This window comes from Mesoplodon bidens, assembly GCF_964165515.1.
Source record: "Mesoplodon bidens genome assembly, chromosome: 2".
Classification (NCBI taxonomy): Eukaryota; Metazoa; Chordata; class Mammalia; order Artiodactyla; family Ziphiidae; genus Mesoplodon; species Mesoplodon bidens.
The window spans coordinates 49940144-49952859 of NC_138177.1; the positions used below are offsets into that span (position 1 = coordinate 49940144).

The 12716-nt window shown below is 50.8% G+C and overlaps 1 protein-coding gene across 2 annotated transcripts in view; it reads left to right on the forward strand.

Annotated features, from left to right (window-relative positions):
• The window catches only part of RASSF5 (Ras association domain family member 5), a 72517-nt gene that overhangs the window by 23816 nt on the left and 35985 nt on the right, over positions 1 to 12716 (forward strand). For both annotated transcript variants that reach the window (XM_081225886.1, XM_081225885.1), the window contains exon 2: positions 4255 to 4376. In XM_081225886.1, coding sequence (XP_081082012.1) covers positions 4255 to 4376 — 122 coding nt within the window. The remainder of the gene's footprint in view (positions 1 to 4254; positions 4377 to 12716) is intronic.

Here is a 12716-nt window from a genome sequence, read left to right on the forward strand (position 1 = left end):
ATTTCCCCGTAGCACAGGCCAGATCCCAAGGGGGAACGGGGGAAGTGGTAAGTTTGTTCTGAGGTTGACCTTGTCCAAGAAGCCCTGGGGTACCCAGAGCATGGACACAGGGCTCCTGGATTCAGAGGCTGTCGTGCTTCCCCTCGGGCCTCAGTAGTGGCTTTGGCCGTGCAGGGTGAGAAGCTGCTCTTCACTGACCTGGGAATGACCGCAAGGGAGGCCTGTGAGCTCATTGTAACCCAGGCTCTGAATCCTGGGAACCTGCCCCATCCTCACCCCACATCCTGGCTTCAGCTGGAGGAGGGGGAGAGTGAAGTGGAGAGCTCCACACTATCTTGGGATCTTGCATACAACCCTGGGGTGAAAGGGCCTTAAGGGTTCCTTATCAACAGAATGCCTCTGGTTCAGAAAAATTAGCCTCTCTGTGTGCCTGTGTGTGTGTGTGTGTGTGCATTTGGCAACTGGGGTCAGGCAGGAACTAACTAGGGCAGCCCTGGGGACTAAGGGGAGGTTTGTAGCTTTTGCATTTTGGAAAACAATCTCCTAGCACAGTTCCATCTGCTGAATTCACCTCCTCTGGGCTGAAGTGGAAGAAAGACTGTATCTTTGGACATAGGTTGCCATGGCCTCTGGGCCTGACCCCCTTGTTCGAGATGGTGCCTTTGGTGGTGACCTTCAGGGACCGAGAAGGCCAGGAGCAGGGCTAGTAGAAGTAGGGAGGTGGTCCTGGCCTCCTTCCTCTGCCAGTCCGCTGCTGACCTCTGGAGATGGTGTCCATGAGAAACCCGCATCCGTTCGAGACTAAGGGCTCTGGGTTCCCAATATGGCCCAGGGTCTGTGTTATGGGTTGAATTGTATCCCCACCCCCGCCGCAAAAAAAATATGTCAAAGTTCTAACCCTCAGTACATCAGAATGTGACCTTGTTTGGAAACAAGGTAGTTGCAGATGTAATTAGTTAAGCAAAGGTTGCACTAGGGTAGGATGGTCCCCTCATTCAATATGACTGGCGTCATGTGAGGACACAGGCATACGGGGAGAAGGCCATGTAGAGACTGAGGCAGAGATGGGAGTGATGCAGCTGCCAGCCGAGGACAACCAAAGGCTGCCAGCAAGCCACCAGAAGCTGGGAAGAGGCAAGAAACGATCCTCCTACAGACTTCAGAAGGAGCATGAGCCTGCTGACAACTTGATTTCAGACTTCTGGCCTCCAGAACGGAGAGACAATAATTTCAGTTTTTTTGGTTTTTTTGCGGTACGCGGGCCTCTCACTGTTGTGGCCTCTTCCGTTGCGGAGCACAGGCTCCGGACGTGCAGGCTCAGTGGCCATGGCTCACGGGCCCAGCCACTCCGCGGCATGTGGGATCTTCCTGGACCGGGGCACGAACCCGTGTCCCCTGCATCGGCAGGCGGACTCTCAACCGCTGCGCCACCAGGGCAGCCCCAATAATTTCAGTTTCAAGCCACCTAGTTGGTGGTGCTTTGTTATAGCAGCGAGGAAACCAGTACAGCCTGGGTCTGAGGGTAGCGCACAGGAGCCCTCTCTGCATCCTGGCATACAGTTCCCTCTTTGAGAAGGGCCCCTCTGGGCTTGTGTCTCCATCATTCCTCCTCTCTTGAGGAAAAGATGGCCTGTGGGGGTTTAAGCACTGGGCTCCAGTGGAACACAGCCCTGCCTTGGCAACCTCATGAATGTCCCCACTCAGAGCACATGAGGCCTGCAGGCTACTGGTTGTGGCTGGCGGGGCTTGCTTCTGTGTGTGGAGAAGGGCATGGGGACTGTGACTTCATCTCTGCTGGCCTAAAAGCCCTGGGCTTAGCATTTCCAGGGGCCAGGAAATATCAAGACGTGCTTCAGTGGTTTTGCTGGTCTGTGATTACACGGTCTGATGGGACAGACTCATTGTGGTGCTCAAATGTGCTTTTTATAAAATCCAGAACCTCTCCTCTTGGAGACTTCTGTTCCCCCGCTCCATCCAGCTCAGCGTGAGGCTGTAAACAAAAAAATGTTCCTGTGGTTTTGGTGCTGTGTGTGTGCACGCGCACGCATGTGTGTCAGCGAGAGGCAAAGCACAGAGAGACAGAGATGGAGAGATTCAGATGCACAGGTGGACACAGTGTGCCCGTGTCTGCAGCACACAGAGCTGAAATAGGAGCCTGGAAGACTTCTTCCTTTCTCAAGACGCTCTCCCCTTTGGGAGCCGGTGGCAGCTCTCACTTGAGGTAGAGCTGGCGCGTTTCCACTCTTTGGCAGCCCCGGAGAATTCTTCATCGCTCAGAGCTTGCCCAGGAGCTGGATAGGTGTGTCCCAGGAACAGAGGCCGGACAATGCCTCTCTGTGTGGGCTCTGGCCTCGGTGCTCCCTTATCAAAGCCCTGGCATTTCTGGGCACTGCGGGCAGGGGAGACTCGGTCTGCACACTGCCTGTGCCCTTCACCCCCACCAGGGGTGAGGCCGTCCTCGTGCCCGGCAGAGATCTCCTACTGGGGGAGCCCAGGAATGCATGTGGGCGCTGGCAGGGTTATGGTGCGTGACTCAGAGTGAGCTCTACCCATCCCCTCTCCAGGTGAGAGCACAGCTCCTCCAGAGGAGAGTTGGGAATGCCCAGAAGAGGGTGGGGTGTGAAGGAGAGGATGTCGCGTGGGCCTCACCTGCAGGCATGAGGGAGGTGAGCAGTAGGGCTTCTAAACGCCATCCCAGAAGGGTGGTCAGGACTTCAGACCACTGAGTCAGAAGGTTGCAGGGTTCTGGAATCTCTTCATGTCCCCACATTTGCTGGGTGCTCCCCTGCAGGCATTAATGGCAAAACCTGTACAAGGAATGTGGTCCAGGTGCTCATCTTTGGGGATGTAAGGGAAGGGGGCAGCTGGGGAGAGTGGGGGTCTCTTTCCAAAACTCCCCGAGAGCGTGGGGAGAAGAGGAGACCCACCCCTACCGCCGCCCCAGGACGGAGTGCACTTCACAGCTTTAAGAAGATAGTCCCAACGTGCCGACGTTTGGGAGCTTGTTAAAAGGAAGGAAAAGAGTGTCAGGAGGCTCAGCCCTTGTCAGCCCAAAGTTGTCCCCTCGTCCCCAGGTTATACAAACAAGTCCAGGCTGTCGTGTCCCCTGCCGCATCCCCATGCACCTGGCATCACAATCGAGCAGCCTTCTCGTGGAGACTCCGGCAGCCTCCCTCAGCTGGGCCTTCTGGCTGAGCTGTGGCACCTCCAGGACAGATGACCCTGGCAGGCCCAGCAGCTTCTGTGAGAACCAACCTCAAATCTGAGCATTTTGCCTGCTGATGGGCTTGTGTTGATTTCTCTTGCTGCCCACCTTTTCTTCACTCCCATCCTCCATACACACTCCCCTCCCCCTTGCCTGCCCCAGCCTCTCTGCCTCCTGCCCCCTTCAACTTCACCTCCCTTCTGTCAAGGAGGCTCCAGAGAGAGCCCTGAGGAAGCTGGAGACTGCTCGCAGCCTTGGCTCTGCCACTGAGCTGTGTGTCGTTGGGCACTTAGCTTTACCTCTCTGAGCCTCAGCTTCCCCATCTGCGGGGTAGTCCCCCAGACTCTTTGCAACTCTGGTCATTAAGTCTTACTTCCGTGGAGGTGAACATTGTCTAGGAAATAAATGTGTGCTTTTCCCCGAAGCACCTAGTTTGAGATGTTGTCTGTAAGCTATGTCAGCTGGGTAAGAGAAGCCACCTCACATTTCTAGATGGGGCAGGGTCAGAGACAGGTGACAGCCCTTCCTGTTGATAATAATGCTTTTGTCCCTGGAGTCACCTTTAATTTATTCAGACCTGTTCTCCCCTATAGTTATAAACATCCTTGTGCACTAGGCAGGGCAGTTAGTACCTATATTTTACAGACTGCAAAACAAGGCCCAGAAAAGTTAAGTCCTTCCCCAGGGATCTGTGACCCCTGGTGATTAACATAAATTAGTAGAAAGAGAGCCAGCCAGAAGCCAGATGATCTGCCCTTAGAAAATCACCAATGTCCCTAGGCCCCAGTTTCCTGTCTATAAAGTGGCAGTAATAATGGTTGCAGGGTCACGCACAATAACAGAGGTGCAGATAGTTTGCAAACTGTAAAGCACCTGTTCACTTTCACCATTCATGGTGGCGCAGAGAGCGGGTGACATTCTTACGGTGTTCTCCCGCCTCCACTTCCCTCCTGCCTGGTCTTCCCTCCAGGAGATACACGCCATCTTCCAGGGTATTTCTCTGGGCCTCCTATCTGGCCCCTAATCCCCCTATGGTTCTCTCCCTCCAGACTGTAAATTCACCTGCCACCCGGAGTGCCGCAGCCTGATCCAGCTGGACTGCAGTCAGCAGGAAGGCCCCTCCCGGGACAGACCCTCTCCAGAAAGCACCCTCACTTCAACCTTCAGCCAGGTAGGCAGCAAGGGCTCAAGGACCAGGCTGGGAACAGCCTCCGAGGTGTCCCGGGCTCCCCTGTCCCTCCCAGGAGCTCTGGTGAGCGGGAGGTGGTGTGAGTGTTCCACATATGCTGGATGTTGAGGTCCCCTTCTGGCTAGATGGGGTCCACAGCACACACTCTGATTCTGCACCCAATTCTGATGTGGGGGGCGAGGGTCCCACACCACCAAAGCAATCATCTGACACCCACTGGGTGTCCTGCAGTTCACCTCAATTCTGGCACTATCTGTGCGCCTCCCCACCACCACTTCAGATACCAATTGCAAGGCCATGTTGTCACCTTCTACAACTCCCTCCTTGGGTTCAATTAATTTGCTAGAGCAGCTCAGAGAACTCAAACATTTTACCTACTAGATGATCAGTTTATTATAAAAGGATCTAACTTGGGGGCTTCCCTGGTGGCACCATGGTTGAGAGTCTGCCTGCTGATGCAGGGGACACGGGTTCGTGCCCCGGTCCGGGAGGATCCCACATGCCACGGAGCGCTGGGCCCGTGAGCCATGGCCGCTGAGCCTGTGCATCCGGAGCCTGTGCTCCGCAACGGGAGAGGCCACAACAGTGGGAGGCCCGCGTACCGCAAAAAAAAAAAAAAGGATCTAACTCGGGAACAGCCAGATGGAAGAGATGCGGAGGGCAAAGTGTGTGGGAGGGGCACAGAGCTTCCATGCCCTCTCCAGGCGCCACTCTCCCTGCACCTCCACGTGTTCGCCAACCCAGAAGCTCTCCAAGCCCCAACTTTTTGGGGTTTTATAGAGGCTTCATGACACAGACATGATTGATTAAATCATTGGCCATCCGTGATTGATTCATCCTCCAGCCCCTCTCCCCTCCCCAGAGGTCAGGGGTGGGACTAAAAGTTCCAGTCCTCTAACACTTGGTTGGTTCTCCTGGCAACTAGCCTGCATCCTTAGGTGGCCTCCAAAATCACCTCATTAACATAACAAGAAACACCTTTGTTGCTCTCCTCACTTAGGAAGTTCCAAGGGTTTTAGGAGCTCTGTGCCAGGAAAGGAGACAGAGACCAAATATATATTTCTTATTAAAAAATCACAATATCACACACCCTCTTCCAGGTGGCTGGGGGGATGGAACAGAATCAGCGACACAGGGAAGTCTGTCACTATTAAGAAGTGCCCTGTAGTCCACCCCAAGCACAGAGCCTGCTTTGGCCTAGGGCTCCAGCCATAGGTGTGGGTATGGGTAGCGGTAGCGGTGGGGGTCCCAGAGAAAGCTCCTGAGGATCCTTTGAGGCCTCGTAGCCCTGGGGCAGTGGGGATGCTGGGGCTGAGGCTTCTCAGCACATCATCCTGCCTGCCAGTCAGCCAGCCAGACCAGATCAACTTCAGAGGGACTGTGCAAATGTTCTTTCCCTGTGTCAAAGGACCAGGAAGTTGATGCCCAAAGCAGCTCTTGGTTCTGGGCTTTGCCAAGCCACTTGAACTAGGGTGTGTCTGACCTTTGATGTCAAGGATTTGGGAGGGAGACAGGAGAGCGTTGTTTTTAATTCTTGCATTGATGAAACACTGATTATCTACTATGTGCCAAGCACTGGTAAGAGTGGGGATAATAAATGATACATCATAGTTCTGGTCCTCAGAGAGCTTACATTCTGGCAGGGGAGGCAGAATACAGCCAAATAGTATATAGTGTGATGCATGTTTCAATAAAAGTATGAATGAAGCATTTTGAGTATACAGTGCAATTGTTTCTGTTGGGAGAAATCAGGGAATACTTCCCAGAGGAGGTGACATTTACTGTAAGCCTTAATGTATTAGTCAGATGTTGCTGGTTAAGGAAGTAAGGAGTGTCCATCCTTACTGTAAGGACATCATCCATTTATTTATTTAACAAATATGTTTTGAATGTAGAGCATGTGCCAGGTCCGGGAATGCCAGGGACTTAGTGATGCAGTAAAGTAGGGGAGCAAGACTTTAATTAAACCCCATGTTTCTGAGAGAAAAGCCCTGGGTGCTGTGAGAGACAACACAGATGCTGAATGACTGGTTATTTCCTCAAGAGAATACAAGTGGGTCTGGGGAATCGGGGTCCAGTCCCAAGTCCCCAGACTAGCCATCCCCACGCTTTTTCTGACCATGATGTACATGCTCAACAATGTTCAGTCACCTGGTCCACCCATGGGTGCTACCGGCCTCCCTGCTGTTCCCCAGGCCTTTTTCTCCCACTGGGAAATTAGTACTAGAAAGCAAATATGATGTGTATTTTTATAAGAATGATATTGAATTCGTTCTAAAAAATATTTTTTAAAAATTCTATACATCCGAAAGAAACTTGGAGCCAGCCCTCTCCACGGCTCCCGCGCCTCATGGCCCAGGCCTCGCTGAGCCCTCAGACACCCTGGCCATGGGGCGGCCTGGGTCGTCCGCAGTGTGAGAGCGGGCAGGCAGGAGGCATCATTCCAGCCTCGGGCCTGGCTGCTGCTGCCTGCCCCGCCTCCCAGCATCATGCACATAGCCGTGGAGTTCCACCTCTGGCACAACTACCCCTGGAGTAAGCTGCCAGTCAACGGGAGGCAGAGTCTTGGAAATTCACAGAGAGAATATGAGAAGCAGGTTGTCCTGTACACTATTCGCAGTCAGTTACAATACAGAAATACTTAAACATGTCAAGAAGATGAACCCAAATACTATGGGGAACTGTGCAGTCGAGAACATCTCATGCCCTACCCTTACCATATATCAGATATGGTAAAGGGCCTGAGGATAACACCATGTTCATATTATCCTGGGATCATGGATGACATTATGAACAGAGAGAAAAGTTATGATTCATTGCCCAGTGTTACTGCTGCTGCCTGCTAAAGGCTTCTTGGCACAGGAAGAAACCAGTACATTGATCTGATGAACCCGTGTAGATCATCAAAAATTCTTTTCACAAGGAAAACGGCCCATGATCTTTTACCAGTAAAGCCAGTGGAAATTGCCATAGAGGCATGCTGAGTGGTGTAGGCTGGCTGTATCACAGAAGATGACATAAAGATATGCAGTTTGCCTGAGAAATGTGCTATTGATAAGATCATTGATGCAGGCCCTCAACTCTCTGGATCACTAGATTACAATGTAGTACATAGTTTATATAACACAGGATTTATTTATCCGGATGTGCTAATATCTGATGACAGTTATATAGTAGTTCCTCCTCTTGCAGGTTTTGTAATGAATCGAGTGCAAGGTGATTGTTTTGAAACTCTGTATTTGTTTCTATAGATAAGCCTGCTAGTATTGCAGGTCTTGCAAACGTACTTGAGATAGACCTATCCCTGGTTAAGAATGCTGTGTCATTTGGGGTACTGCCGATTGGGGTTTGCCCACGAGATGGGAGTTCCCTGGCGGTCCAGTGGTTAAGACTCCACGCAGCCAACGCAGGGGACGCGGGTTCGATCCCTGGTCAGGGAAGTGAGACCCCACATGCCGAGCGGTGCAGCCAAAAGATTTAAAAAAAAAAAAAGGACAAGTAATAAATTTGGATCAACTTCGTTCATCCATCCGTAAACAGAATAAAGTAACTCGTTTATTTAGTATGAGAAAAAAATTATGTACATCCTCCACACACTTTGGAATTGGAACTGTTTATAATGTAGTCTAAATGTAACCAGACCTCTTGGGAGGCCCTTGCCCTGTCCAGTGTGAGAAAAGGAAGGGAGACAAATCTGACCCCCAAAGCCCTGGTGAATGAGGCAGATTTTTGCTGAAGGTTTTCTTTTTTTTTTTTACATCTTTATTGGAGTATAATTGCTTTACGATGGTGTGTTAGTTTCTGCTTTATAACAAAGTAATCAGTTATATGAAGGTTTTCTTTAGAAGGTGGAGGAGGAAGTTACATAGCACACCATATAAAAACATTTACTAAAAATCTTATTTAAACGACTCTTTATTTTCCCAATTTTCTTTCCCATTGGGAACTTCCAAGTCTCTCTTCTTTCTGTTCCCTTCAAGCCTACCCATCCCCCATCCCAGAGCCTGCTCACCCCACTACATCCTGCATTTCTACTTTGGGTCTCTATTTCTTCCTCTAGAGCAGCAGGTCTCAAATGGGAGGGGGTGATTTTGCCCCCCTCCACCAGGTGGGACATTTGGCAGTTACTGGAGACATTTTTGGCTGTCACAGCTTGGAGGAGGCTACTGGCACCTAGTGGCCAGAGGCCAGGGATGCTGCTAAACAGCCTCCATTGCACAGAAAAGCCACAGCCCCGCAACAAAGAATCATCTGACCCCAAATGTGAGCAGTGTGGAGGTTGAGCAACCCTGCCCTAGAGTGGCTTAGCCAGCTCTCAAGTGGGTGGGAGGGAAGGCCCCAGAGCAGGGCCTGGGGTTTGCTGCATGCCTTGTCTCATTCTCAGAATTTCAACAGTGAACAGGTGTTTCCAGATCTGAGTATTTGGAAGCAGAGTGACTCCCTTCCCTCTGTTGGAGAGATGAGTCAACCTTGGAATTTTCTGGCAAGCTAACTCAGGGCTGTGTCTAGAGCAGAACCACCACTGAAATATAGAAGACACACAGAAGGAGCCAAGAGTCCCTCGTGGGTGCAGCAGAGCAGCACTCCCACCAGCAGCCAGCCTGGAATGGGGTTTGCTCCCGGGCCGGCTGGGTTGGGCTGCAGTGTTTGCCTTGGACAGGCCTGGCTGCATGCTTCAGGCACAACTGGGACAGGACCTAGCCTTCTGTCAATAAAACCTGGGCCCTGCTCCAGGCTAACTCGCCTTTTTCTAAAAAGCTTGTTTGTGCTGATTTCTGCCTTGGCTCGATTTTCTGTTGCATACCAGGATGGAGCTTTCGTTCACCTTGACCTCGTCACCTGGTCTGAGCTAACCAAATGTGTGAGTGCCGTTTTCGGGGTGGGGGTGGGCATTTGTTGTGGCCCGGGCCCTGGTCAGAGCTCCACTAGTTTGGAGGCACATGGCTGTTAGGAGGTCTCTCTGCTTCGTTCTTTAAGAAAAAGAAAATCATTGATCTTCCTCCATCCGGAAGGAACCACTGTTAGTTAACATTTTTATATTTTCTTCCTGTACATTCATACATTTTTCAAAACACAGTTGAGATCATCCTGTAGATAAGTGTTTGGCCTCAACCTTTGAAAAGCAGTAATCCCAAGGTTTTGTCTGTCTTCTCTCTGCCATACCAGACAGAGGCGGGAGGGAGGAAGGGGAGGGCATGTGAGGGGGCAGGGATGGGCTCAGAGCCCCAGCTGCACTCACAAGGTGTGTGGTTCGTGCATGTCTCTCTCAGGTGGAGAAACAGAGGAAGAGTGGCTGGGAGCTGCCTATGTTTTTGTCAGTCTCTCCTTGGAGACCTCAGAGGTCTGTGATGTCTGGTTCTTCTCTTGGGCACCCATGCTGACCAAGCAAATCCCCTTCAAGTCTACCCCAGATCCCTTCCTCAGTTTAAGCCTGTTTCCTAGAGGACATGGTTGCCATTGGCTGAAGATCACAATACATTGCCAAAAGAGCTGCAGTTCCTTTATTTGGGGGCATGCTCCAAAGATGTTATACTTCAGGTGGTGCTAAAGGTACTCTTATCCTGTCACTCCTGGGATGAAAAAAACTCCCAGTAGCTCCCCAGTGCCCTGGGGATGAAGTGAGACCTCTGCTGGTTTGGTTCAGTCCTTTCCTTGCCTTTGGGGAAGCAGATCCCAAGAGAGGATCCCTTGCCCAGAGCTGTTGATGCTCACCATAACCCGCTGCAGACCAGGGGGATCCTGGCAGCTCTGTTCCCCAGGCCTTTGGTGCCACTTTTCTTGGTACATGGAATGCACAGATGACAAGACCAAAACATAAGCACTCTTCCTTCCACTCAAATCACTTGCAGCCGGGGAATGAATCTTATATCCATCAGGCCCCGATTCCATCCCCTCCTCCTGGCCCTCCAGGACCCAGGAGCAGCATTTAGAGACCAGGCTCCCAGGTCCCCGCCTGCCAAGTCCAGCCCCTCCCACAGCAGTTCCCAAACCTCACTTGGGCACTTTCCACACTTAAGATTCTGGCCATATCAATATTCCACCTATGCTACTATTTACTTAATATTTCTCTTTACATAGATTTATTTGAGTAAACCTAAACTTATGTTAAAGGAAAAATTTTAAATCCTTCAATCACCATTGATGTACTTAAGATTTTTTTCCTGACACACATTAAATTAATATTTAATCTCTAAAATTAAAAAACAGTATGCCTAAGAACTGTCTCAGATTCCTTCCACACATAATTATGGAGCCAGGCATCGTTCTAAAATCTTTTCAGGTGCCCTCAGTGGGAAATGCTCCCTACAGAGGCTGCACTCTGGTCATCTGGTGCCCTGACTACCAGGGCACTGGGTCCAGCCCCTTCCTAAGGGGCACCGTGAGCAGTGGTGGGAGCCGTGGGGGTGCCGGGACGGAAGTTCCAGCCACCAGCATTAAGGCCAAGGTGCTTTACAAAGGAGGGATGGATCTGTATGTACTGACAAGGAAGAGTGCCAACAGAGACAAGTTACCCAGTGGTACATGGAGCTTTCGTTCACCTTGACCTCATCACCTGCTCTGAGCTAACCAAATGTGCAAGTGCAGGACAAGCCCATTTGTACTTCGTACATATGTGTGTATGTGTGTATGCGTGTGTGTCTAAATGCAGAGTGAGGGCCTGGAGGGCGCCCAGCCAACTGTTCGAAGGGATTTCACTTTGGGATGGGGTGGGAGGTGATGGGTGGAATGAGAGAGCTCTCGATTTTTGCTGTTTGCTTCGGGGCTGTTTGAATAACCAGATGCTGGCATGTGTTTCTAGTGTAACATTTCTAAAAGGCAATACATATTTTCTTAAAGAAAAGAAAGAACCCTGGCCTGAGTGACAGGAGAGCTAGGCTCTAATTCAGATTGTGTAGATGACGATCTTGGCATGTGACTGGGAACAAGCCTCTTAGCCTCAGGTTTCTCCTCTGAGAAATGCTGGTTGTGTGGCTCTGGTGAGAAGATGTATGTGAAAGCATGTCAGTATCACCGGGTGACATTCCAGGGCCAAGTCTGGTGCTTCCAACAGCCTTACTGGATTTTTTATCGTGTCACCCTGTGATGGAAACCCTCAGCGGCTTCCTGTTACCCTCAAAATCAGTCGACATCTGGATCAGCACACAAAACCCTTCACGGTCTGCCGCTGCCTACTCTTCACAATACCAGAAAGATGGATTAGTCTCCTGGATATAAAACCAGGACACTACAGCTTTGTGGTTTGGCGGGTACTCGTTACTACAAGACTTAAGGATTCTCCCCTCTTCTGTGGCCTGAGTTACTGCTCTACTCTGTTGATGAAAAGACTCAAGACCCTGTCCCCATTCACCACAGGGACAGACGGCTTCCAGGGTGGGTCAGCCCGGCCTGCTGGTGTTTCAGCCCCACAGGTCAGGTCGCTGCTGCCTTTCTGCCTATGCACCCCACCTCCACCCCAGCCCACTGCTGTCATTCCTTAGCAGGACCCCCGCTGGAATCCCCTCCGTCAGCCCCTGCAGCCACTGAGCTGCTGTGACTCAGCTGGAGTGCCGAGCCGAGTTTCCTGGCTCCCAGCCCTGTGCTCCTTCTGCAGCCACACCAGTGTCACCCTACTGGGAGCTCTGCTTTTCCAGAACCCTCCAAAGGAGGAAGCGCCTGTGACCGGTCCTGCCCCGACCCTCCTCCCAACGTCATGGGCTAAGCCCAGAACTACCACACGGGGGAGCCAGGGAGCTGGCAGGGGAGAACCTGGGGAACCAGGTCTATCTCTGCAGAGAGGCTGGGGCTCCCTAAGTAACACTCTTTTTTTTTTCTTTTGCAGTAAGTCTATTTTTCCTTTGAGAGGGTCACTCAATCCTTTCGTGACCCTTCTCTGTCATGCTGTCTGCAGAAAGAATTGAGCTTATCATATGGCCTGCGTGAAGGAGCTTACTCACCTTCACTCCTAATATTATGAATTGTAACAAAGATTTTTCATCTTAAAACAATATAATAATGTCATTACTATTAAGCTAAATGCTTTAAAGTCACAAAAAACAATAAAGCATTACAAGATGTCTTCTATTTAGCACTCAAAGCCTTCTATCCTGGTATGCCATTTCTTCCTTTCACCATGATACACTTCTAGTCTGATTTATCATTTCTTTGTGCCTATAAATTCACAACCTTTTCTCCTCTGCACACAGATTCTGATAATGATGCCTAAGCAACACTCTTGATTGATACCTGTACACCTCTCTGGGAATTCTGGTCCTGGGTCTCCTCTGAAATGCTCGATAAAGGTTTATCAAACTGAATTGTGACTGATAACAACAGTAGCTAACA